Source organism: Bufo gargarizans, chromosome 9 (assembly GCF_014858855.1).
Source record: "Bufo gargarizans isolate SCDJY-AF-19 chromosome 9, ASM1485885v1, whole genome shotgun sequence".
NCBI lineage: Eukaryota > Metazoa > Chordata > Amphibia > Anura > Bufonidae > Bufo > Bufo gargarizans.
The window spans coordinates 923,740-947,732 of record NC_058088.1 but is presented as its reverse complement, the minus strand read 5'-3'; the positions used below and the strand labels follow the sequence as shown (position 1 = coordinate 947,732).

Sequence of the window (23,993 nt, the reverse complement as noted above, 5' to 3'; positions counted from 1 at the left end):
TTAGCAAAAAATAAATAATTCGTCCCCACAGAATCTAATAGATTGATTTACTTGGATTGTACTTTACAGAAAAAAATATGAATATGTCACTGTCATGGTCTTACCTTCTTACTGTTCTCCTTCGTTTGACATGTGCTGGCGGCCATCTTGGTTTCTGGGTTTCTTGTAGCCTCCCACCCTGCGGCTTCTCCTTCCCACTGGGAGGAGCTGGATGCCTAGCTCATATATATAGGAGGTCTGTGGCTTCAGTTCCTTGCTTGGTCCTCCTGTGTTCACATGCTTCTAAGACTGCTGCTGCTTCTGGTTCCTGATCCTGGCCTCGTCTGACTACCCCGTTGGTTCCTGATCCTGGCTTCGTCTGACTACCCTGCTGGTTCCTGATCCAGGCTTCGTCTGACTACCCTTCTAGTTCCTGACCCCTGTCTACGCAAGACCCTGCTTCGGTTTAGCCATCCGTTTGGACTTTTGCTTACAGCTTGATTTTCAATAAAGCCTTCTTATTTCCACTTATCTCTTGTTGTACGTCTGGTTCATGGTTCCATGACATTAGGACCAAGCCATGAATTTTGACGGTACAGGGCCATCCTCGCTACCTACGCTGGTTGCCAGACTTGATCAGCAGGATCACCTGTTGGGTCGGTTTGCTGTGGCGTTGCAAACCCTGCTTGAACGCACGGCTCATTTCGCTTCCGTTGCCGATGGGTCGGTTGTCGCTCCTGGGCCCGCTCCTACTGCCGCTCCGGTTGTTGCGCAAGAGTCTACCCCGACACCTGTTGCTGCGCCTGCGGTGTCTCGGGGTATGACCGGTTCTGCCCCCCTTCCACAGCGCTTTGGGGGAGAGCCAACTCAGTGCCGAGGTTTCCTTAACCAGGCGGGCATTTATTTAGAGTTGCTGCCACATGCCTTTCCTACTGAGAGATCAAAGGTGGGCTTATTGATCTCGCTGCTCTCGGACAAGGCCTTGGCCTGGGCCAGCCCTTTATGGGAGAACAACAATCCGGTGGTTGCCGAGTTTTCCGGTTTTGTTGCTTCTCTTCGGAAGGTATTCGATGTGCCGGCTCGTGCTGCCTCTGCTGCGAAGCTCCTTATGTCCATCAGACAGGGTTCACGATCCGTAGCTGAATACGCCATTGAGTTTCGTACCCTGGCAGCAGAGGTGGGCTGGAATAATGAGGCTCTGGTCGCTGCTTTCTCTCATGGTCTCTCGGATGCCTTGAAGGATGAGGTTGCAGCTAAGGACCTACCAGTGGAGCTCGAGTCTCTTATTTCTTTCCTGATTTTGATTGACACCAGACTCAGGGAGAGGCCTTCCTTTAAGGAGAGCCTGCGGAGGTCTTCTAACAGATTGGCGCCTACGTTTGCTGTCCCACCCGTGCCTCCCTCTCCTCCCACGCCTCCTGGGGATGACTTGTCTGGGGGTGAACACATGCAGCTGGGTTTGCTCGCCTGTCCGAGGGGGAGAGGGTACTCCGGAGACGCGAGGGCCGATGCATGTACTGTGGTCTCGGTGGGCATTTTCGGTTGGCATGTCCGAACCGTCCGTGAAACGCTCGCACCTGAGATCCTGTCGGGGGCAGATCTTGGGTGGAGTCTCCTCGTCCCCGGTTTCCCGTGTTGACAAACCACTGATCACTGTTGTCCTCTCCTGGGTCGGGGGCTCGGTGACGACCCAGGCGTTGGTGGACTCTGGTGCTGGTGGTTTGTTCATTGATAGTGTGTTCGCTGCCGCCAATTCCATTCCTCTGCAGCCTCGAGGTTCCCCACTGGCTCTTGAGGCGATAGACGGCAGACCCCTTCTGCCGCCACACGTGACTCATGAGACCCTTCCAGTGGGGATAGCCATTGGTGCCGTTCACAGAGAGTCGGTCTGTCTCCAGGTGATTTCGTCTCCACACTACCCGGTGGTCTTGGGGTACCCTTGGCTCCAGAAGCATAATCCGACTTTCGATTTGAGATCGGCCGAGATCCTCTCGTGGTCACCGCAGTGTGGGGCTAGTTGCATCCATGGGCCTGTCAAGTTGCTGTGTACTTCCTCGGACTCTCTGTTGCCTCCTGAATACGAAGAGTACCGGGATGTATTCGATAAGGTGCGCGCGGTTGCCCTACCTCCGCACCGCCCATACGATTGTGCCATAGAGTTACAATCTGGTGCCGTTCCTCCTCGTGGCAAAGTCTATCCACTGTCGGTAGCGGAGAATGAGGCCATGGAGGAGTACGTGAGGGAGGCGCTTTCACGCGGACACATTCGCAAATTCTCGTCCCCGGCAGGGGCTGGATTTTTCTTTGTGAAAAAGAAGGGCGGTGAGTTGAGGCCTTGCATCGATTACAGGGGTCTCAATCGCATCACGATCAAGAACGCTTACCCGATACCCTTGATTTCCGAGCTGTTCGATCGCCTCAAAGGGGCCACGGTCTTTACCAAACTCGACCTGAGGGCGGCATATAACTTGGTAAGGATCAAGGCGGGCGATGAGTGGAAGACCGCGTTTAACACCAGGACCGGTCATTATGAATCCTTGGTTATGCCCTTTGGGTTGTGCAATGCGCCCGCAGTCTTCCAGGAATTCATCAACGATGTTTTCCGTGACCTGTTGCAGCAGTGTGTGGTGGTCTATTTGGATGACATCTTGGTATATTCTGAATCCATGGAGGCCCACATTATGGATGTCAGACGAGTGTTGCAACGGTTACGAGAGAACAGGCTGTTCGGTAAGCTTGAGAAATGCGAATTTTACCGATCCCAGGTAACCTTCTTAGGTTACATCATTTCCGCTGAGGGGTTCTCCATGGATCCTGAGAAGGTTTCGGCTGTCTTACAGTGGCCCCAGCCCAGTGGTCTCCGTGCCCTGCAGCGCTTTTTGGGCTTCGCCAATTATTATCGGAAGTTCATCAGGGACTTTTCTATGCTAGCCAAGCCTCTCACGGATCTGACCAGGAAGGGCAGTAATTTCCAGGTCTGGCCGCTCGAGGCCATCCGAGCTTTTGAGGCTCTAAAGTCCGCCTTTGTGTCGGCTCCGATTCTGTCGCATCCCAACCCTGGGTTGCCCTTTGTCCTCGAGGTGGACGCGTCTGAGACGGGAGTAGGCGCCCTTCTGTCTCAACGTAGAACACTAGAGGGTCCTCTGCTTCCCTGTGGGTTTTACTCCCGGAAACTGTCTTCCGCGGAGTGCAACTATCAGATTGGTGACAGGGAGTTATTGGCCATCGTGCAGGCCCTTAAAGAATGGAGGCACTTGCTCGAGGGTTCGGTGGTTCCGGTTCTCATCCTGACGGACCACAAGAATCTGACCTACCTTTCTGAGGCCAAGAGATTGACACCACGTCAGGCCAGATGAGCAATGTTCTTGTCACGTTTTAATTACGTGGTCTCCTACCTACCCGGTTCCAAGAACATCAGAGCGGATGCCTTATCACGGCAGTACTCCGAGCTGTCCGGGGAGGAGTCGATTCCGACTTCGGTCATACCTCCGAATCAGATCCTGGCCGCCATTCGCACCAGCCTGACCTCTCCCCTGGGTGAGCAGATTTTGGCGGCTCAATCTGGTGCTCCCTCTGGGAGACCCAACGGCAGGTGTTTTGTGCCAGAGGAGTTGCGCACTCGGTTGTTGCAAACCTACCATAACTCCAAGGCCGCGGGGCATCCTGGTAAGAATCAGCTGTCCTGGGCTGTTTCACGTCTGTTCTGGTGGCCTTCTCTACGTTCCGACATCGCCGCATATGTAGCGGCATGCTCCGTTTGTGCCCAGAGTAAGTCCCCTCGGCACCTTCCGTTGGGCCTTTTGCAACCCATAGCCACCGGGGAGCGCCCATGGTCACACCTGGGGATGGATTTCATTGTGGACCTCCCTGCATCCCGAGGCCATACGGTCATTCTCATGATTGTGGATTGGTTTTCCAAAATGTGCCACTGTGTTCCTCTCAAGAAGTTACCCTCTGCACAAGAGTTGGCCACGATTTTCGCCAGGGAGGTCTTCCGGTTGCACAGTTTGCCCAAGGAGATTGTGTCGGATCGGGGGAGTCAGTTTGTGTCCAGGTTCTGGCGCGCCTTTTGCTCCCAGTTGGGGATTCATCTCTCTTTCTCCTCGGGCTACCACCCTCAGTCCAATGGGGCCGCAGAACGATCCAATCAGGCCTTGGAGCAATTCCTTCGTTGCTATGTCTCCGATCACCAAGACAATTGGGTTGACCTCCTGCCTTGGGCTGAGTTTGCCAGGAACACGGCGGTGAACTCTTCCTCTGGGACGTCTCCCTTCATGGCAAATTATGGGTTCCAACCTGCCGTGTTACTGGAGGTATTCTCTCCCCAGGATATTCCGGCTGTGGAGGATCACCTTTCCGTCCTATGTGCTTCTTGGGTACAGATCCAGAGGTCCCTTGAGGTCTCTGCGCAGCGCCAGAGACTCCAGGCTGATCGCAGACGAGCGCCCGCTCCTTCCTACCAGGTCGGAGACCGTGTATGGTTGTCCACCCGCAACCTCAACCTTCGAGTGCCCACTCCCAAGCTGGCGCCTCGCTTTGTTGGTCCCTTCCGAGTGCTTCGCAGGGTAAACCCGGTAGCCTATGCCCTTGCGCTTCCTCCTGGCATGCGGATCTCCAACGTGTTTCATGTCTCCCTGTTGAAGCCATTGGTGTGTAATCGTTTCACTTCCTCGGTTCCTCGGCCCCGTCCGGTCCAAGTGGGCAATCGTGAGGAATATGAGGTGAGCAATATCCTGGACTCACGCCTGGTCCGCGGTCGGTTGCAGTTTTTGGTCCATTGGCGTGGTTATGGTCCAGAGGAGCGTTCCTGGGTTCCCTCCGCAGATGTCCATGCTCCTGCTTTGCTCCGAGCCTTCCACGCACGCTTCCCTCAGAAACCGTTCCTTACTCCGCGGAGGAGGGGCCCTTGAGGGGGAGGTACTGTCATGGTCTTACCTTCTTACTGTTCTCCTTCGTTTGACATGTGCTGGCGGCCATCTTGGTTTCTGGGTTTCTTGTAGCCTCCCACCCTGCGGCTTCTCCTTCCCACTGGGACGAGCTGGATGCCTAGCTCATATATATAGGAGGTCTGTGGCTTCAGTTCCTTGCTTGGTCCTCCTGTGTTCACATGCTTCTAAGACTGCTGCTGCTTCTGGTTCCTGATCCTGGCCTCGTCTGACTACCCCGTTGGTTCCTGATCCTGGCTTCGTCTGACTACCCTGCTGGTTCCTGATCCAGGCTTCGTCTGACTACCCTTCTAGTTCCTGACCCCTGTCTACGCAAGACCCTGCTTCGGTTTAGCCATCCGTTTGGACTTTTGCTTACAGCTTGATTTTCAATAAAGCCTTCTTATTTCCACTTATCTCTTGTTGTACGTCTGGTTCATGGTTCCATGACAGTCACCCACTGGGTCCCTGAACTCACAGAGCGATTCCCTATATTATTTTGCCTTCCCCTGGCACATATGCACTTAAAAAATGGGTATATGTTGCCCACCGAACTAAAAGAACAGGGTTAAATTATTGTCCCTGGCACAAATGCTTTACTGGTGCACTGAACTTGCACAAAATGGCCGCCGACGCCCACATAGCTAACAGATGGATAAAAGTTATTTTTCTGCGTCACTGGGCTCAGGGCACGGTAAAAAAATGTTGCACTGCACCCACAAAACAAAATCGCTGTAGATCGCAGAGTTAACAAGTTCTGATAACAGATTCTTTCCTATTCTCTCCTTCACAGCAGCAGCATCCTATCCCTACACTAATCAGAGCAGAGTGACGTGCAGCGCTACGTGACTCCAGTTATATATAGAGACTGTGTCACATGCTGCACTGGCCAATTACAGCCATGCCATTAGTAGGCATGGCTGTGATGGCTTCTAAGGGCACAAGAGTTGAACGCTCGTTGATTGGCTGCTTAAATCGCCGAACACCGAACACAAACTTTTACTGAAATGTTTGGGTTCGGAGTCCAAAAATCCTAAAGTTCAGTGCGAATCCGAACTTTACAGTTCGGGTTCGCTCAACCCTAATTATAAGCCAAAACCAGGTGCGAGTCAAAAAAACAGAACAGGTGCGGATCTTTCCATTACACCTGATCTCTGAGTAGGCTTCACTATGGGTTTCAGCTCATAATAACTAATGGAAATAACAGATCAAATAACTGAAGTGTGAACTCAGCCTAGCCATAGTTATGCACAGCTTTAGATACACAAAGAAACTTTATCCAAAATAATTCACAAGCGAAACACATGATTTAGCTTAGTGTACCAGTCAGGCACCATACATGCTTCAATTAAACAAACAAAAGCAAAAAATCATGAAGAAGATTAGAATTATATTATTATTATTTATTATTATTTAAGCGCCATTCATTCCATAGCGCTGTACATATGATAAGCAGTGCACATACATAACACGGACAATTGTACTAATCATAAACAAGATGAGTTACAAACTGGTACAGAAGGAGAGAGGGCCCTGCCCGTGAGGGCTTACAATCTACATGGTGTGGGAGAAGGACACAGTAGGTGCGGGTTAAGTTGGTCATGGCGGTATAGAGGCAGCAGGGTCATTGGTTGTAGGCTTGTCTAAAGAGGTGGGTTTTCAGGTTTCTTTTGAAGGATTCCACTGTAGGTGAGAGTCTGATATGTTGGGGTAGCGAGTTCCAGAGTATGGGGGATGTACGGGAGAAATCTTGGACTCGATTGTGGGAAGAGGCGATAAGAGGAGAGGAGGAGGTCTTGTGAGGATCGGAGAGTGCGTGTGGGGAAGTATCGGGAAAGTAGCTCAGAGATGTAGGGAGGGGACAGGTTATGGACGGCCCTGGATTCGTTGGGCAATGGGGAGCCAGTGAAGGGATTAGCAGAGGGGAGAGGCAGAGGAGTAATAAGGTGAGAGGTGGATTAGTCGGGCAGCAGAGTTGAGGATAGATTGGAGGGGTGCGAGGGTGCTAGATGGAAGGCCACAGAGGAGAATGTTGCAGTAGTCTAGGCGGGAGATAATGAGGGCATGTACCAGCATTTTCGCAGATTCGAAGTTAAGGAAAGCACGGATGCGGGAGATGTTTTTGAGTTGGAGGCGGCAGGTGGTGGAAAGGGCTTGGATGTGCGGTCGGAAGGAAAGGGCAGAATCCAAGGTCACTCCAAGGCAGCAGGCTTTGTTGACTGGGGATAATGTGCAGCCATTGATCATGATAGATAGGTCTGTTGGGGGGGTTGAACAAGATGGGGGAAAGATTATGAATTCTGTCTTATCCATGTTAAGTTTAAGAAAGCGAGAGGCGAAGAAGGATGATATAGAAGATAGACATTGTGGGATTCTTGATAGTAAGGTGGTGATGTCTGGATCAGAGAGGTAGATTTGTGTGTCATCAGCATAGGAGTAATACTGAAAGCCATGGAACTCTATGAGCTGTCCCAGGACAAAAGTGTACATTGAGAAGAGCAGGGGTCCTAGGACAGAGCCTTGCGGGACACCAACAGAGAGGGCATGAGACGAGGAGGTGGTGCGGGAGTGGGAGACGCTAAACGTCCGGTCTGTGAGGTATGATGTGATCCAGGAGAGGGCCAGGTCAGTGATGCCAAGAGATGAGAGAGTTTGCAACAGAAGGGAGTGGTCAACCGTGTCAAAGGCAGAGGACAGGTGAAGGAGAAGGAGGACAGAGTATTGTTTCTTGGTTTTGGCTGTCAGTAGGTCATTGGTGACTTTGGTAAGGGCAGTCTCGGTTGAGTGGTGGGTTCGGAAGCCGGATTGTAGGCGGTCAAAGAGGGAGCAGGAGGAGAGGTGGGAGGACAGTTCTGAATGGACATGTTGTTCAAGTAGCTTTGAGGCATACGGAAGAAGTGATATGGGGCGATAACTGGACAAGGAAGATGGGTCAAGTGAAGGCTTTTTGAGGATGGGTGTAATGGAGGCATGTTTAAAAGCAGAGGGGAAGACACCAGAGTTTAGTGATAGATTGAAGAGATGAGTTAGGGCTGGGATAAACACTGCGGTGAGGTTAGGGATGAGGTGGGATGGGATTGAGTCAAGTGCACAGGTGGTGAGATGTGATCTGGAGAGTAGAGTGGAGAGTTTTTCTTCTGTAATGGTGGAGAAGCGGGTTTTGGGGGGAGAGGAACGAGCAGTTGTGTAGAGGGTCTGTGGGGACTGTGTAGTAAAGCTTTCTCTGATGTGGACTATCTTTTGTTTGAAATATTTGGCAAAGTCCTCAGCTGAGAAGAGAGGAGAGGGTGGGGGCGCTGGGGGACAGAGAAGGGAGTTAAAAGTGCTAAAAATTATGTACAATAATCAGATATGACCAATACTAAAAACAACATAAATTTACAGGGATTTTTCCCATAAGAAGTCTCTTATATTATTTTTTAACATTTTTTTATTTTTTGTGTGTGTGTTTTAATTGATATTCTTAAAGGGGTTTTCCAGTATTTTAATATTAATGACCTTTCCCCAGGATAGGTCATCAATAGAGAAGGTCACATGCGGTTCAAGTGCTGCACTGATGATAGCGAGTAGGCTTCTCTTCAACCAGCTGATCTGCGGTGGTGCTGGGTGTCGGACCCCCACTGATCTGACATTGATGACCTATAAAATCCCAGAAAAACTCTTAAAAATGTTGAGCTTTCTTCATGTTCTAGATCTTCTTGGTTTCCTCTATGCAAGAAGTTTTTCCTCAACTCAGAAGCGAGGGACAACCTTCATCTGATATGAATGAGGTCTTGAAGCGTTGGTGTTGGGCTTAGGTCCTATGCTCAGATTCTTTCTGTCTGTTGTAGGCTCCAAGGTGAACTTTTGCAGTATGGTGGTGATAAAGAGGAAGAGCTCCATGCGAGCCAGGCCTTCTCCCATACATAAGCGTTTGCCTAAGAAGATACAGCAAGCATACATATTAAGAAGTCAAGCTAAATTTGATACTGGTAGTTTTCCACTCTAGTGAAGGTAAATCTGATAAGCTATCTTAACTCAATAAGTGCACAAAAGAGATAGTCCAGGGACATATTTAATTCTGTTACATTAGTACTGTGTACTTAAAGGGGTTGTCCGGGTTCAGAGCTGAACCCGGACATTCCTCCATTTTCACCCCGACAGCCCCCGTTCCATGCTCCGATGCTCTCCTTTGCCCTGCACTAAATTGCGCCGGGCAAAGGAATTTTTAGGAGTTCCGGTGACGTACCAGGCCTCTCCATGGGGCTGACAGGAACCCCGGTGACCGGCACTGATCCGTGGGATTTAGCTCTGCCTTAGCCAGTAAAACGGCCCTTCAAGGTCTCTTTACACGGGATGATATTACATCAGATTGTTGGGAAGGAAGCATTCCTTCCTGACAATCTGCTGCTCACTGGTGGAGGAGACCGTTTTATTTACATGCACGATCTCCTCCAGAAATGGTAAGGAACGATCACTAACGCCATCCCTCTTCCCCATAACTCCCCATGACTCATTGTATACCGGAAGCAGAACCTGTTTACACAGCAGAATCTCTGAAAATTAGGATTTTTGTGTTTGCACAAACTATTCAATTACCTGATGAACAAACATTTTGCTCGTTCATCAGGAAAATCGGCTGTACATTTACACTGCTAGATCATCCCTAGCGAGCGTTACTTTGAATGATCTATGCAATTCTCGGCCCATAGAAAGGGCCCTTTAGGCCCCTTGCAGACGAGCATGTCCAGAATAGGTCCGGATGCGTTGCGTCTGCGATCAGGGAAAATCGTGCGAGTAGGTACGCAATTGCAGTCAGTTTTGTTTGCGATTGCGTTCCGATGTTCAGTTTTTATTGCGCGGGTGCAGTCAGTTTTGCACGCGTGTGATAAAAAACTGACTGTGGTACCCACTGAGGTTTGGGATCGGTGTTTATTTTATTATTTTTCATTATAACATGGTTATAATTGAAAATAATAGCAGTCTTAAACTCAGAATGCTAAGTAAAAGGTCCATTGTAGGGTTAAAAAATAATAATAATTAACTCACCTCATCCACTTGATCGCGCAGCCGGGCCTGTCTTCTTTCTTCTTCTTCTTGCAGGACCTGGCTGGAAAAGGACCTTCGGTGACATCATCGTGCTCACCACATGGTGAGCGCAGTAACGTCAGTGCAGGTCCTGCTGAATGAAGATAGAAGAACCTTCTATCTTCATTCAGCAGGACCTGCACTGACGTCACCGCGCTCACCACGTCACCGAAGGTCCTTTTCCAGCCAGGTCCTGCAAGAAGAAGAAGTAAAAAGAGAAGCCTGGCTGCGCGATCAAGTGGATGAGATGAGTTATATTTTATTTAATTTTTAACCCCACAATGGACCTTTTACTTAGCATTCTAAATTAAAGAATGCTATCATTTTTCATTATTACCATGGTATAATGGAAAATAATAAAGTAAATAGAGTCCTGGGTAATTCATCCCTCGTTGCCTTAGTAACAATGAGTGAAAATAGCATTGCATCCGCAGTTGCTTGCGGATGCTTGCGATTTTCACGCATCCCCATTCAATTCCATGGTGCCTGTATTGCGTTAAAAACGCAGAATATAGAGGATGCTGCGATTTTCACGCAACGCACAAGTGATGCGTGAAAATCACCGCTCATCTGAACAGCCCTATTGAAGTGAATGAGTCCGGATTCAGTACGGTTGCAATACGTTCACCTCACGCATTGCACCCACGCGGAATTCTTGCCCATGTGAAAGGGGCCTTAATAAAGAGATTGTCCTTCTTGTTATGATATGTCAATGAGAACAACCTTTCTACTATGGACAATAGCTCTGACCTTCTTCATATAACGAATGGGCAAGGCAATTGATTTCACAGCTCTGCCATGTTTTGGTCATAAAACACAGTATAGATCCACAACCACAAACGTCCTCTGATATTTTCCAATACCAAACCCAGGTTAAAGGCTTGTTCATATGACCGTACCGTGTTTTGCGGTCTGAAAATTGCAGATCCGCAAAACTCGGATGCCACCCGTGTGCCTTTTGCAATTTGCAGAACGGAACAGGAGGCCTATTATAGAAATGCCTATTCTTGTCTGCAAAACGGACAAGTATAGGACATGACTCATAATTTTTGCGAGTCAACGGAATGGAGCAACGGATGCGGACAGCACACGGAGTGCTGTCTGCATCTTTTGCAGCCCCATTGAATGGAATGCGGCTCGGATACAGAACAAAACCACGGTCGTGTGAACAAGCCCCAATATGAAGCTCACCCAGCACAGCCATTGGTTACAGATTTTTTTTTCAACTTAGCTAAAAATTGGTGATCAACTAATAAGGTTACCTGTAGAGAATGGCATAAATGCATCATGCTTCTTAAAGCAACCATTCTCATTAAGAAAGTGTGAAGGATCAAACTCTTCTGGGTTCTTGAATTGTTTTGGGTCTTTCAACACAGAGGTCAGGACTGGAAACACCACGGTACCCTGAAAGTTAGAAAAAAGAGATGAGCAAAATTTTTCCAAAATGTATTCATTTTTGGGAAAAATTCAGTTCGATCCGAATATATACGTGGCGAATCGCGGTATAAAACTGCTATTTCCTAGCTGCAGAGAGCCTTTATAGTGGTGAAGAACACTGTGCCTTGCAGTAACACGTATAGGGAGTCTGCTGTGGTAGGGAAACAATACTGTGAGTCAGTATGACATGCAGATGACAGGCGTCGCTCTTAGAATCACTGCACACTTCACTTATTTGGGCAGTCACAGGCCAAAACTGACCAAATAACTCAAGTATGAACTCAGCCTTACAGGTCGATGTTAGCGTCAAGAAGAAGAGCACTCCTTTTACACCCTCATCAGCTGATTCCACATAAATGTCTACAGAACCTGTTCTATTAAACGCTTATACAAGTAGAGCCCCCTGACAGAGTGGAGAGGATATAGAAAAGGTAGGAGGCCACAGCAGCATATCCACGAAATCCTCTTTATTCAAACGAGCGCCTCACGACAAGGCATAAAATTAACAGCGACGTTTCGGCTATGACTAGCCTTTATCAAGCATGTATAACAATTAAAATCACTGCATATAAATACCCATATTAGATACGCCCACAATACTGCTCAACCAGTGAAATCTAGAAACTGCAGGTAACACCCACCCATCACTAGATGTCATCAAAATTAATCACATAAATCAGCTGACTAGAATCCCATATTCACCTGTGGGGAATTGTGTCATCCTATTTCTCCTTACAGGTGATGGCGTTACGCCGTCCATAATGCGCATGTTGTCTATCTCCATCGCATCATCAAACCGCGTCAACTGCAGAGCGCCGTCAAGCAATCACGTGATGTGTACGTCAGAGGGCAGCTCTCCGCTCCGCCTATCCGCATTGATGAGCGTCATCAAACAGCGGCCCGCTTGCGTCATCGGAAGCGGCCGGCTATGCATCATCAATACGGGCGGCTGAAAAGACGTCATCAAGCGGCGCCATGCTTATGAACTAATAGTCGCGTCGCAGTAGCGATGTGAAAAACAGACATGCGCATAAATGAGCAGCGAAACAACAAATGAGCAAGGTTCATATGTCAAAATAAATACTGTATGGAGTGACAGATATAGAGACACATAACCCCATACATTCTGACAAGTAATACAATAAATAAGGTCCATATTGTGAATGTAAAGGTCAGGGGTGAGTGGCATGTGGGCCCAATGGTTATGGGGCCCCCATGCCAACCAGGCCGTCCCTTAAAGAAAACAAATAGGTGGGTGTATTGGGCAATCAATTATATGGTAATGCAGTTGAAAAATATACAACATTAAAATACAAGACAATACAACACAAGAGAGATCAACGTATGCCTGCCACATTGAATTCTAAATTCAACCCAAAGGGGTGTAAAGACTTCAATGTGTAGATCCACTTGAGCTCCTTCTTCCTTAATATTGCGTCCTTGTCTCCTCCTCTCCGCAAAGGTCCCACACTATCTATAACTCGAAAACGAAGTTGGTTGACCGAATGCCCTGCATCTACAAAGTGCTTTGCGACAGGTTTATCCATGTTTTTGTTACGTATGGTACTCTTAGTGCTTATTAATACGCTCCCTAACCTCCATGGTGGTCTCACCCACGTAGGTGAGGCTGCAGGGACACTGGATGGCATATATCACATCACGTGACCTACACGTATAATAACCATTGATTTTATATTTCTTGCCACTATATGGATGGAAAAAATGGTCCCCCTTGAGAACATTCCCACAATTGCAGCATGATAGACATGGATACGTCCCATTTTTGCGGGGAGCAAGTAATTTTTGTTTCACTGTCACATCGCATATATCTGTTTTAACCAGCCTATCACGTAGGCTAGGATTCCGCCTGTATGCCATCATCGGTTGGGAATTGAATTCTTTTATCTCTGGCAACCCCCGCTGGAGTATATGCCATTCCTTTCTAAGGACGTGGGCAATATCACCACTATCCCGACCGAAGATGGACACAAACGGAATCCTAGCCTCGGATGGAGTTCTCACTGTTTTCTGTAGTGCAGTGCGTCTGTCAACCAACTTCGCCTTCTTTTTAGTCCTATCAAGTAAAGATTTTGGATAACCCCGTTCCATAAACGTGTGCACATAGCATCCACTTTTTGTGTGCACACCTCCTCATCAGAGACAATTCTTCTCACACGTAGAAGCTGGCTCCATGGAATGGAGTCAAGCATTTTCCGTGGATGATAGCTATCATGCATCAGAAGGGTGTTCCTGTCAGTGGGCTTCTGATAGAGATCAGTAGCCAACCGACCACCGGTCACGTACACCCTTACATCAAGGAACTGCAACTCACTAGTCGAAGAGGTGACTGTGAATTGTAATCCAGGGACTCCCGCATTCAAGTGGACATGAAAAGAATCCAATTCATCCACTGTACCTGTCCAAATCATAAAGATGTCGTCGATGTAGCGCCACCAACATAGGACCCTCCCAAAAAAAGGGGAACGGTAAACCAGTCTGTCCTCCACCTCGGCCATAAAGATGTTAGCATAAGTTGGGGCCACATTCGACCCCATGGCCACACCCCGCTGTTGTTGGTAGAAGGTGTCCCCGAAGAGGAAGTAACTCCTCCTCAGGACCAACTCCAAGAGGTGGAGGACAAACCGGCACACCCCAGGGGAGAGCCCCATGTCGGCCAGGGCCACATCGACGACACCCAATCCATAAGCATGGTCAATCGAGGTGTATAGTGATACAATATCGAAGCTGACCAATAGATACTGGGCGGGTAATTCCAAATCCTGTAATTTCGATAAAAAGTGGCCAGTATCCTTGATATAGGATGGGGCGGAGGTCGCCCGGACCTGCAGCAGTCTGTCGAGAAAGACAGACAATGGATTGAAAACCGAGCCCCTACCGGAGACTATTGGTCGGCCCGGTGGGTCATTCAACCTTTTGTGAATTTTGGGTAGTATGTATAACATCGGGGTGACAGGGTGAGGCACCACAAGATATTGATACAGACCATCATCGATGACTGAATCCCGTAGCGCCTCACCCAATATCACCCCGACGTCACGCATGATATCCCATTTAGGGTCCCCAGGTAATCGCTTATATACTTCAACTTCACTTAATTGTCTGTCAATCTCGCAAACATACCTAGCAGTGTCCATGACGACCACCGCCCCACCCTTATCGGCAGGTTTGATAGTAATGCGGGTGTCACGTTCCAAAGAAGAGATAGCTTGTCGCTCAGCCTTGGAAATATTACTACGTCCAAGGCTGGTCGATTTAAGGGATTCGATCTGCTTGTGGACTATGTGGATATATGATTCAACCACATGATTGGAATGCGGTGGTGAAAAGACACTGGGTTTCTTAAGTGCTAACTCATTACATGTTAACAATGCATCAGGTATTTTGTTAATTATAGATACTTTATTTTCCAATTTTTTGGAGGCAAAGAAGCCCTTTAAACGCAAAGTTCTAAAGAAGCGCTGTAAATCAAGCTCCAAAGAAAACCAGTCCCTCTCGATGGTGGGAGAAAAACTGAGTCCACGGCTAAGTACTTGAACTTGTTCAGGAGTGAGTACTATGGAGGAAATGTTCACAACCAGTTGCATTATCTCCTTGGGTTGCGTCTGGTCGATCTCACAGACTGAGCTTGGTGCGACGGTGGTTTCTCTTTTGTATGCCCGTTGGTGTTTCCTTCCACCTCGGCGACATCCCTGTCGCCTTGCCGACCTAAAAAAGGTGCTGACGTGGAGGGCTCATCGGTGGAATCAGAGAGTGTAGAAAAGCCAAAATGGCTACGGTCAAACCTTCTGTTGTATCTCCTCCTAGGTCTGCCTTGCGGCTGTTGATTACGCCAATTATAGACTTTGCCGGCCTGATAATCTTCCAAGTCTCTGTGCCATTTTTCTCTTTTGACACGTTCTGTTTCGCTTTTATGGCGTTGGACCTGTTGTGTGATCTTATCACTATATGCCGTAAATTCATCAACATTAGACAGAGCCTGGATTTGTGTGTTCAAATCAACAATCATTTTTTTGATGTTGTCCACCTCTTTACATAGATAATCTATGTTAAGCAAAATCAGTTCAAAAGAGTATTTATTACTCACCGCTTTGAATTTGCTACAAAAATCCGTGTCATTCGGAAAGAGGTTTGGTCGTAGATGGGACCGCAACCCTCTTGGAATGCGTCGATTCCTGTAGTATTCACGTAAAGTGCTCAAATGTAGCTCCATGGTAGTCAGTCTTTTCGACTCCTGTTCGCACTTACGCTTCAATAAATCAATGGAGGGAGTGCTAAGGAAGGAGACATCAGTGGGATCTGTGCCGATCAATCTGTTAATCTCATCCTCTGTGTACAAATATGCCAAGTCGTTCGGCGTCTCAGTGCTCCTATCAGAGCCTGGGAGTAGATCCATGATCACAAACAATATATTAAACGTAGGTATACTCCCTGGTGCACGCTCCCCGGATCAAGTAGTGAAGAAAGGAATGGCATATACTCCAGCGGGGGTTGCCAGAGATAAAAGAATTCAATTCCCAACCGATGATGGCATACAGGCGGAATCCTAGCCTACGTGATAGGCTGGTTAAAACAGATATATGCGATGTGACAGTGAAACAAAAATTACTTGCTCCCCGCAAAAATGGGACGTATCCATGTCTATCATGCTGCAATTGTGGGAATGTTCTCAAGGGGGACCATTTTTTCCATCCATATAGTGGCAAGAAATATAAAATCAATGGTTATTATACGTGTAGGTCACGTGATGTGATATATGCCATCCAGTGTCCCTGCAGCCTCACCTACGTGGGTGAGACCACCATGGAGGTTAGGGAGCGTATTAATAAGCATAAGAGTACCATACGTAACAAAAACATGGATAAACCTGTCGCAAAGCACTTTGTAGATGCAGGGCATTCGGTCAACCAACTTCGTTTTCGAGTTATAGATAGTGTGGGACCTTTGCGGAGAGGAGGAGACAAGGACGCAATATTAAGGAAGAAGGAGCTCAAGTGGATCTACACATTGAAGTCTTTACACCCCTTTGGGTTGAATTTAGAATTCAATGTGGCAGGCATACGTTGATCTCTCTTGTGTTGTATTGTCTTGTATTTTAATGTTGTATATTTTTCAACTGCATTACCATATAATTGATTGCCCAATACACCCACCTATTTGTTTTCTTTAAGGGACGGCCTGGTTGGCATGGGGGCCCCATAACCATTGGGCCCACATGCCACTCACCCCTGACCTTTACATTCACAATATGGACCTTATTTATTGTATTACTTGTCAGAATGTATGGGGTTATGTGTCTCTATATCTGTCACTCCATACAGTATTTGTTTTGACATATGAACCTTGCTCAGTTGTTGTTTCGCTGCTCATTTATGCGCATGTCTGTTTTTCACATCGCTACGCGACGCGACTTTAGTTCATAAGCATGGCGCCGCTTGATGACGTCTTTTCAGCCGCCCGTATTGATGATGCATAGCCGGCCGCTTCCGATGACGCAAGCGGGCCGCTGTTTGATGACGCTCATCAATGCGGATAGGCGGAGCAGAGAGCTGCCCTTTGACGTACACATCACGTGATTGCTTGACGGCGCTCTGCAGTTGACGCGGTTTGATGATGTGATGGAGATAGACAACATGCGCATTATGGACGGCGTAACGCCATCACCTGTAAGGAGAAATGGATGACACAATTCCCCACAGGTGAATATGGGATTCTAGTCAGCTGATTTATGTGATTAATTTTGATGACATCTAGTGATGGGTGGGTGTTACCTGCAGTTTCTAGATTTCACTGGTTGAGCAGTATTGTGGGCGTATCTAATATGGGTATTTATATGCAGTGATTTTAATTGTTATACATGCTTGATAAAGGCTAGTCATAGCCGAAACGTCGCTGTTAATTTTATGCCTTGTCGTGAGGCGCTCGTTTGAATAAAGAGGATTTCGTGGATATGCTGCTGTGGCCTCCTACCTTTTCTATATACCTTTGGATCACGTTGGATCTGTGACCCCTTGCCCAGCTATTGCAAGACCACTAGATCGCCCTTTACAAGCCGTCTGCTGTGCTGCTCCTGACCCAATTTTCTTCAGAGTGGAGAGGATGTCAGCAGTAAGTTTGTGTTGACGTCACTGATTATTTTGCCCTTCCTCTGATCCGTCAGAACAATAACCCCAAAAAAACTGATCCTGTCTGTTGAGCATCTGCCTTCACTCGGTCAACATTTGGTCAGTAATCCATCAGTATTGCTAATGCCAAAAAAACAGGAGTGGATCCAAAACAGAGATGAAAGGAATATTTGCATGTCTTCTGTGTTTTGTACTCACTTATTTAAAATAAGCTTTAGCATGTGCAGGTCTCACAGGCGCTGTAACAGAACGGTAAGAAGCGGTGTAACATGTAGTAAGCACTGCAGGGATCATGTCTAAGACATGTAAGACTTCCGGGGGCTCCCAAACATTGTGGACAAGGTCTGAGATGAGAGTCGTCCATGTGTTCAATACTGGATGTTATTGATGGCCAGCTCCTTGATGAATCCCAACACTCGGATTAGGTAGTCCTCAGGTTCGGATTGACCCACATGGATACAGGATATTCCCCTGGTGGGCCCCTGAGAATGGTGGGTCCCTAATCTCCTACTCCCTGCACAAGTGGCACATAACACTTTAGACTTACTGCACTACATACATATATTCCAAGTACAGCGCCTCAACCAGCCTATGTAAATATAAAAAAAAAAATATTTAGCATATAAAAAACATGTTAGATTATTTATTATATTTGAATGTATCCGTACTGTAGGCCCAATAAATTTTATTGGTGGGCCCTAGTTATCCTAGTCCAACACTGGTAGTCCTTACTGAGGAACTTCACTTTTTCTTCACAATGCACTGATGCCACAGATGCCGTCACCTTGATGAGCTGGGTTGCTGATAAGTGGATTATATGAAGAAATGAGAGTTAAGACATTGGAATAAATTGTCCACTTCCTCCAACGTGGCCTCGTCCTTTAATTTATGAATATCATTCCATAAAGTCTTGAAGTCCTCTGCGTGGATAGCATTAGAAATGTCCATGTGAGGTTCAACAGCAACACGCTCTGTGGCCAACACTGATCCAGACACGTCATACCCGGTCCACATCTCTGCTAGCCACAAAAGGTCCTGAGAACTGATGACCAGCTTACCGAAACAACAGTCAAAGTTTCTTTGGAACCACGTCCCTACGATAGCCGCAAGCTCCTCGGAGCCGTTATACAGGAAGAGCGGGAGGGAAGTAAATGTCTCTGGTAACACCTCCAATAGATCATCCTCTGTGTACATACTGCAGAACCAACCTATCCACACAATCCGGTCCTCTGTGCTTGCCTTGGTGAGTGGAGGTTTGGATGAAATCTGTATGAGCACAGCCACTGTCCTTTCCTTTGAGTCCAGGTAAACAGAAATATGTGCCTTTTAGGTTCAGCTCTGAGCTCACTTCAATGACAAGACCCTTCTGCTTCATGGCACCTATGTGGGCAGAGAGGTGCTTGGAATACGCTTTCAGTCTGGTGTATGAGAAATTATACATCAGTGTCACGCTGTACAGAGTCTATTGTTTTTGAAGGAGCAAAGCAGCCTGTGCCGGATCAAGAGTTTCCTCCAAGGGGGTGCACTGCAGGATTTTTATTTTAGACAAGCTTCGCAATGCAGACCGTCGACATGCAGAGGTCAAGCTTGAAAATGAATGCTCCTTTGTGCCGATGACCTACTTAATACCTCATTGGTAGGTGTTTGCATATCCTTGCAATAAATGATGTACCCGTTCACTGACTGTAAACAGAGATCTTGACAGACAAATGTATTAAACTCTGCCCCCATCTTTCTAGGTGCCAGGTCTCTAGTCCCCTGACCAGCCAGATTTACCAGCATCTGTTCCAGGACATGAAGCAGTAGAATGACGGTGTTTATCCCATAGTCCTGGCGACTGACAAATAATATGGCCTCCTCAAAGGGCCTGAGCAAATGGCAGGTGTCATGCATGAGCTGCCACTGGCTGACATCGAAGTTACACAGGGGAGTACTCCTGTCCGCTTGGATCATCAATAAATCGTTGATGGCCTTTCTCTGTTCGTACAGTTGGTCCAACATATGGAGGGTGGAATTCCAACAGGTGGAAACGTTGCATATCAGCCTATATTGGGGGATTCCATTCTGCCGCTGCAGCTCAAAGAATCAAGGAGGGTGTGCTTTGCAGTGTACGAGTGGCTGAAGTGCATGCAAAGTTTCCTGGCCATTTTTAAGATGTCTTGCAGATGGGTGGAAGATTTCAGGAACCGCTTGACAACCAGATTGAACACGTGTGCCACGCAGGGAGTAAATCGCGAGAGGGGCATAGTTGGAGACATTTGCAGTGTCCCACTTAGTGATGGTCATGAGTAGTGATGAGCGGCAGGGGTCATATTCGAATTTGTGATATTTTGCAAATATTTTTTCTAGAATATTCATCATATATTAGCAAATTCCTATATTTGTTATATTCTACATTCTTTTTTTTTTACGGGAAAATTGGCAAGGTAATGATAGCGTAAAATGCGAATATTACGCACTCAATACAGGCGTGGGTCAAAAACGAATATATAGAACTATAGAATATAGTGCTATATATTCGTTTTTAGAATATTCATATATTTTTTTCCATCTGAAGTGAACACATGATTCTTCCCTGCTTCTTGCTTGTAGGCCAATAACGTCATTGGCCCACAAGCAAGAAGCAGAGAGGAATCATGTGTTCAGATGAAAAGAAATGACGAATATTCGTAATTATGAATATATAGCACTATATTCTAAATAGTCGCGAATTCTCGAAGTGCCGATATTCAAGATTAAAATTTGCTATTCTAATATTCTGGCACCCCTTTTATATGTTTCAGAGGGTTTGCTGATACAAGGGAGAACATGAAGAAAGCTAGTTATGTGTGAGGAGGTGTGGAGCAGCACCTGTCCAGGATGTAGCTGCCATTTTAGCCCCTTGGCTGTGGCCAGGCTGAGGGAGCATGGAAACCAGCCTTACAGCTACCTAGCACAAACCAGAGTTGCTTATGGATATAGAGTGAGTCTAGTTGAGATAGAAGCAGCATTAGCTCATGTGCTCCACAAGCACCAGTGACGGGAGAAGCCTAAAAGCGCCTGGACACAACCGGACGACTATATGTATGGTTGTCTATTACCACATTCCTCTATGGACATTGTGGAACAGAGTTTAGGAAAGCATCCTGTACAAAGAGGATTTTGCTTGCCGTTAGGGAGACCACTCTGCGAATTGCTAATTACAAGTATGAAGTTATTATATCCAGTACCTAGCTGCTAGAGTGTGGACATAGTGTAGACAGATATATGAAGGAATCAGCATGTTTGCAATAAAAAAATTCACCAATGACAGGATGATGGAATTCGGAATTTAACCACTACGTAATTTGGTCCAGACCGAAAAAAGGGATTTACCACATATAACTGTACCGCTGAACGGCAAATAGGCCCTAATTTATTTCAATTTTTACACTACACACAGCTTTCAATCATATAACTGCACCGCTGACCGGCAAAAATGTTTTTCGTTTGCCACTAATACACGGCACAATTGGCTTTAAAACAGATAACTGCACCGCTGACTGGCAAATATACATTTGGTTAGCCACTAATACACGGCAAAATAGGCTTTAAAACAGATAACTGAACCGCTGAGCAGCAAATATATATTTTCTTTTTCCGATAATACACGTCACAAAAGGCTTTACCACAGATAATTGCATCGCTGAACAGCAAATATATTTTGGTTTTCGGATCGAATTTTACTTTGTCAGCTTCGATTCGCTCATCTCTGTTAGTAAACATGTTAAAAACTGGGTCTAGTTAGCAAATGATAGGAAGTATTGAACCAAGATGCCGAGAAGATCAGCACACCTTCATCAGCATGGCTATCCCCTAAAGGTAGATAGCCTGCTTAGCCATGAAGCCTACATATACATTTTCAATAACAGCAGAGCAAGGTTTGAAATAAATTGTCTGGCGTGATATGTTAGCTTAAAAGATAGCAAAAGGTAGACATCTAAGACAGTCAAAACGTTAAGAAGATTAATAGCGTATGTTATATGATTAGAATAATAATAAACTCTATGCAGGAGAACAGAAGCTGGCTCTCAAGTGCTACCTATAGGATAGATACTCTACATATCAATGTGTAGCCCTTTCAACAAGCCTTGGATCAATCATGACTGAGGAATGGGATATAAGCCAAAACCAGAACCTTCTCCATAAGAAGAAGCAACCAAGCTTTTTAATAGGTTTTTGCCAGAGGGGGCGGGGGGGATACTGCTTCCCCTTTCTCAGGAAGGCTTGTCTGGCTTACAAAGATTTACTAGTCTAACTTGGCGGTCTCCAAAAGGAGTAGCTTTATTCCCCCAGATACCTTTGGAATATGATATCCTCTGAAGGTTGTGTCCTTGCTGACAGAATGAGGCAATCCTGCAGGGACAATATCAGCAAATCTTTGAACCTCATGGATTACAGCTTCTGTATACGGCATTTTACTCTTGTCTTCTATTGATGGACAACGATCTTTCCCGATTACATTGTCAATCTCTTTATGGATCTTTTCTGAAAAAGATAAAAGACATAACATTGCTCATATTTTTCAGACTAGTATCATTATTTAAGAGGACCTTTCACTAGTATACAAACTAAAAACTAACTATACCTGTGGGCAGAGCGGCGCCCAGGGGTCCCCCTGCACTTACTTGTATGCCTGGGCGCCGCTCCGTTCGCCCGGTATAGGCTCCGGTGTCTCAGCTCCGTCTGTTGTAATGGACTGATTTTTTTGTAGGAGGCGTGTCCCTTGCTGAAGTGCTGGCCAATCGCAGCGCACAGCTCATAGCCTGGCTATGAGCTGTGCGCTGTGATTGGCCAGTGCTGCAGCAAGGGACACGCCTCCTACAAAAAATCAGTCCAGTACAACAGACGGAGCTGAGACACCGGAGCCTATACCGGGTGAACGGAGCGGCGCCCAGGCATACTAGTAAGTGCAGGGGGACCCCTGGGCACCGCTCTGCCCACAGGTATAGTTCGTTTTTAGTTTGTATACTAGTGAAAGGTCCTCTTTAACAAAATCACTGAGTATTAGGATAATTTGAAAGACAGGTAACAAAACACTAATCTCTGAGGGTAACTCCCTAAAACTTAACCTTTAATCTACATATATTAAAATACAAAAGGTACATAAGGTCCAGATTAGACCATGATAAATATAGTCCAAAAAGATGTCATTATTAAGGACGGTTAGCAAAAATTACAGGCAATTTCTATTACAGGGGCAGAAAATCAAGATAAAATAGATCTGTCCCTACTTTTGCCCTTGTAAAACTGCTCAGCCCAGAAATGTACCAAGATGGTAGGTGCACTCTGTCCACGTACCTGGGCTAACCTGTTCTTACACAGCCCTATCACTTTCTGACACAACATATATTGTTCCATTGCGTTTCCCCTTATAAATAATAAAAGGTTCATCCCGAGAGCAACAGTATCAGTATGGTAATAGTATACCATATACACAAAATACATAACTGATGAAACATAAATTACTGGAGCGCCCCAGACCAGTAGACATCTGTGACGAGGTGAAGGGAATACATCAAAGATGAAGTACTTTTAACAATGTGCATAAGATAATATACTTGATATATACTTAAAAAACAACTTGGCTGATACAAGTCGATACAAAGAGACCAATCCAGTCCTCTCACAGATGTAGGATGCATGTCTGGTGGGCTCCAGGAGGCCAGGAAACAGCTCAATTTTGCCAGAGACATGGGCGCACTTTTAAATCATAAGATACTGGCGGGCTAGACCTCAATTTGTCAGCTCATTCCTAAGATCTGCCCCTCAAAATCCCATGACCAGAGTATAACACTATTATTGGGGAGCAGAATAAAACAAGCCACCCCAAATATCTCAATCAATAGTTCTCGGACGCCATGCGTCCCAAGACTCACATGGGATAATGATAACCCTTCCCTAAAGCTTTCCAAGCCTCTTTTTGGGCATGGGAAAGCTCAACTAAGATGGTAATGCGCTCCACGTACTGCGATTGTAGAGCGCATGGTCATGTGATGACCTTGGAACGCATCAAGCAGGGAGTACCAAGCATTCATTAAGCCTGTCTAGAAGCGCTAACCTTGCATACAGCTGTAAGAACACTATGGTACCATGTTGTCCCCCTTACATCCATACCATCCCCTAATACACTATACATAGGTGTAGCAGGGGATGACATATTTAGTAGATTCATGGTATTTGGAGCCATTATATGTAAATACAGCCCACCAATTCTGCACATTGGGACAGAAAATACACTCTGTGAGGACAATTATGTAACAGATCTATCATTCTATTTAGTGAATAGACCTCCATATAGGTAGCCACCATTAATATACTATACAAATACAGATATAGCGCCACAGGGTATAAACCATGGCGGAGGGGATGCAGACCGGGGGAAAGAAAACCCCAATTTTATTCTATAATGGTTATTGAACCT

The 23,993-nt window shown here is 46.5% G+C and overlaps 1 protein-coding gene across 1 annotated transcript in view; it reads right to left on the bottom strand.

Annotated features, from left to right (window-relative positions):
- Window positions 1–8,131: 8,131 nt before the first annotated feature.
- LOC122945977 (cytochrome P450 2G1-like) overlaps window positions 8,132–23,993 on the bottom strand; it is a 33,132-nt gene continuing 17,270 nt past the window's right edge. Inside the window, exons 7-9 of the mRNA XM_044305227.1 lie at window positions 21,870–22,057; window positions 11,234–11,375; window positions 8,132–8,821 (exon numbers count right to left, since the gene is read on the bottom strand). Of these exons, the coding sequence (XP_044161162.1) occupies window positions 8,637–8,821; window positions 11,234–11,375; window positions 21,870–22,057 (515 nt within the window). The 3' untranslated portion in view covers window positions 8,132–8,636. The remainder of the gene's footprint in view (window positions 8,822–11,233; window positions 11,376–21,869; window positions 22,058–23,993) is intronic.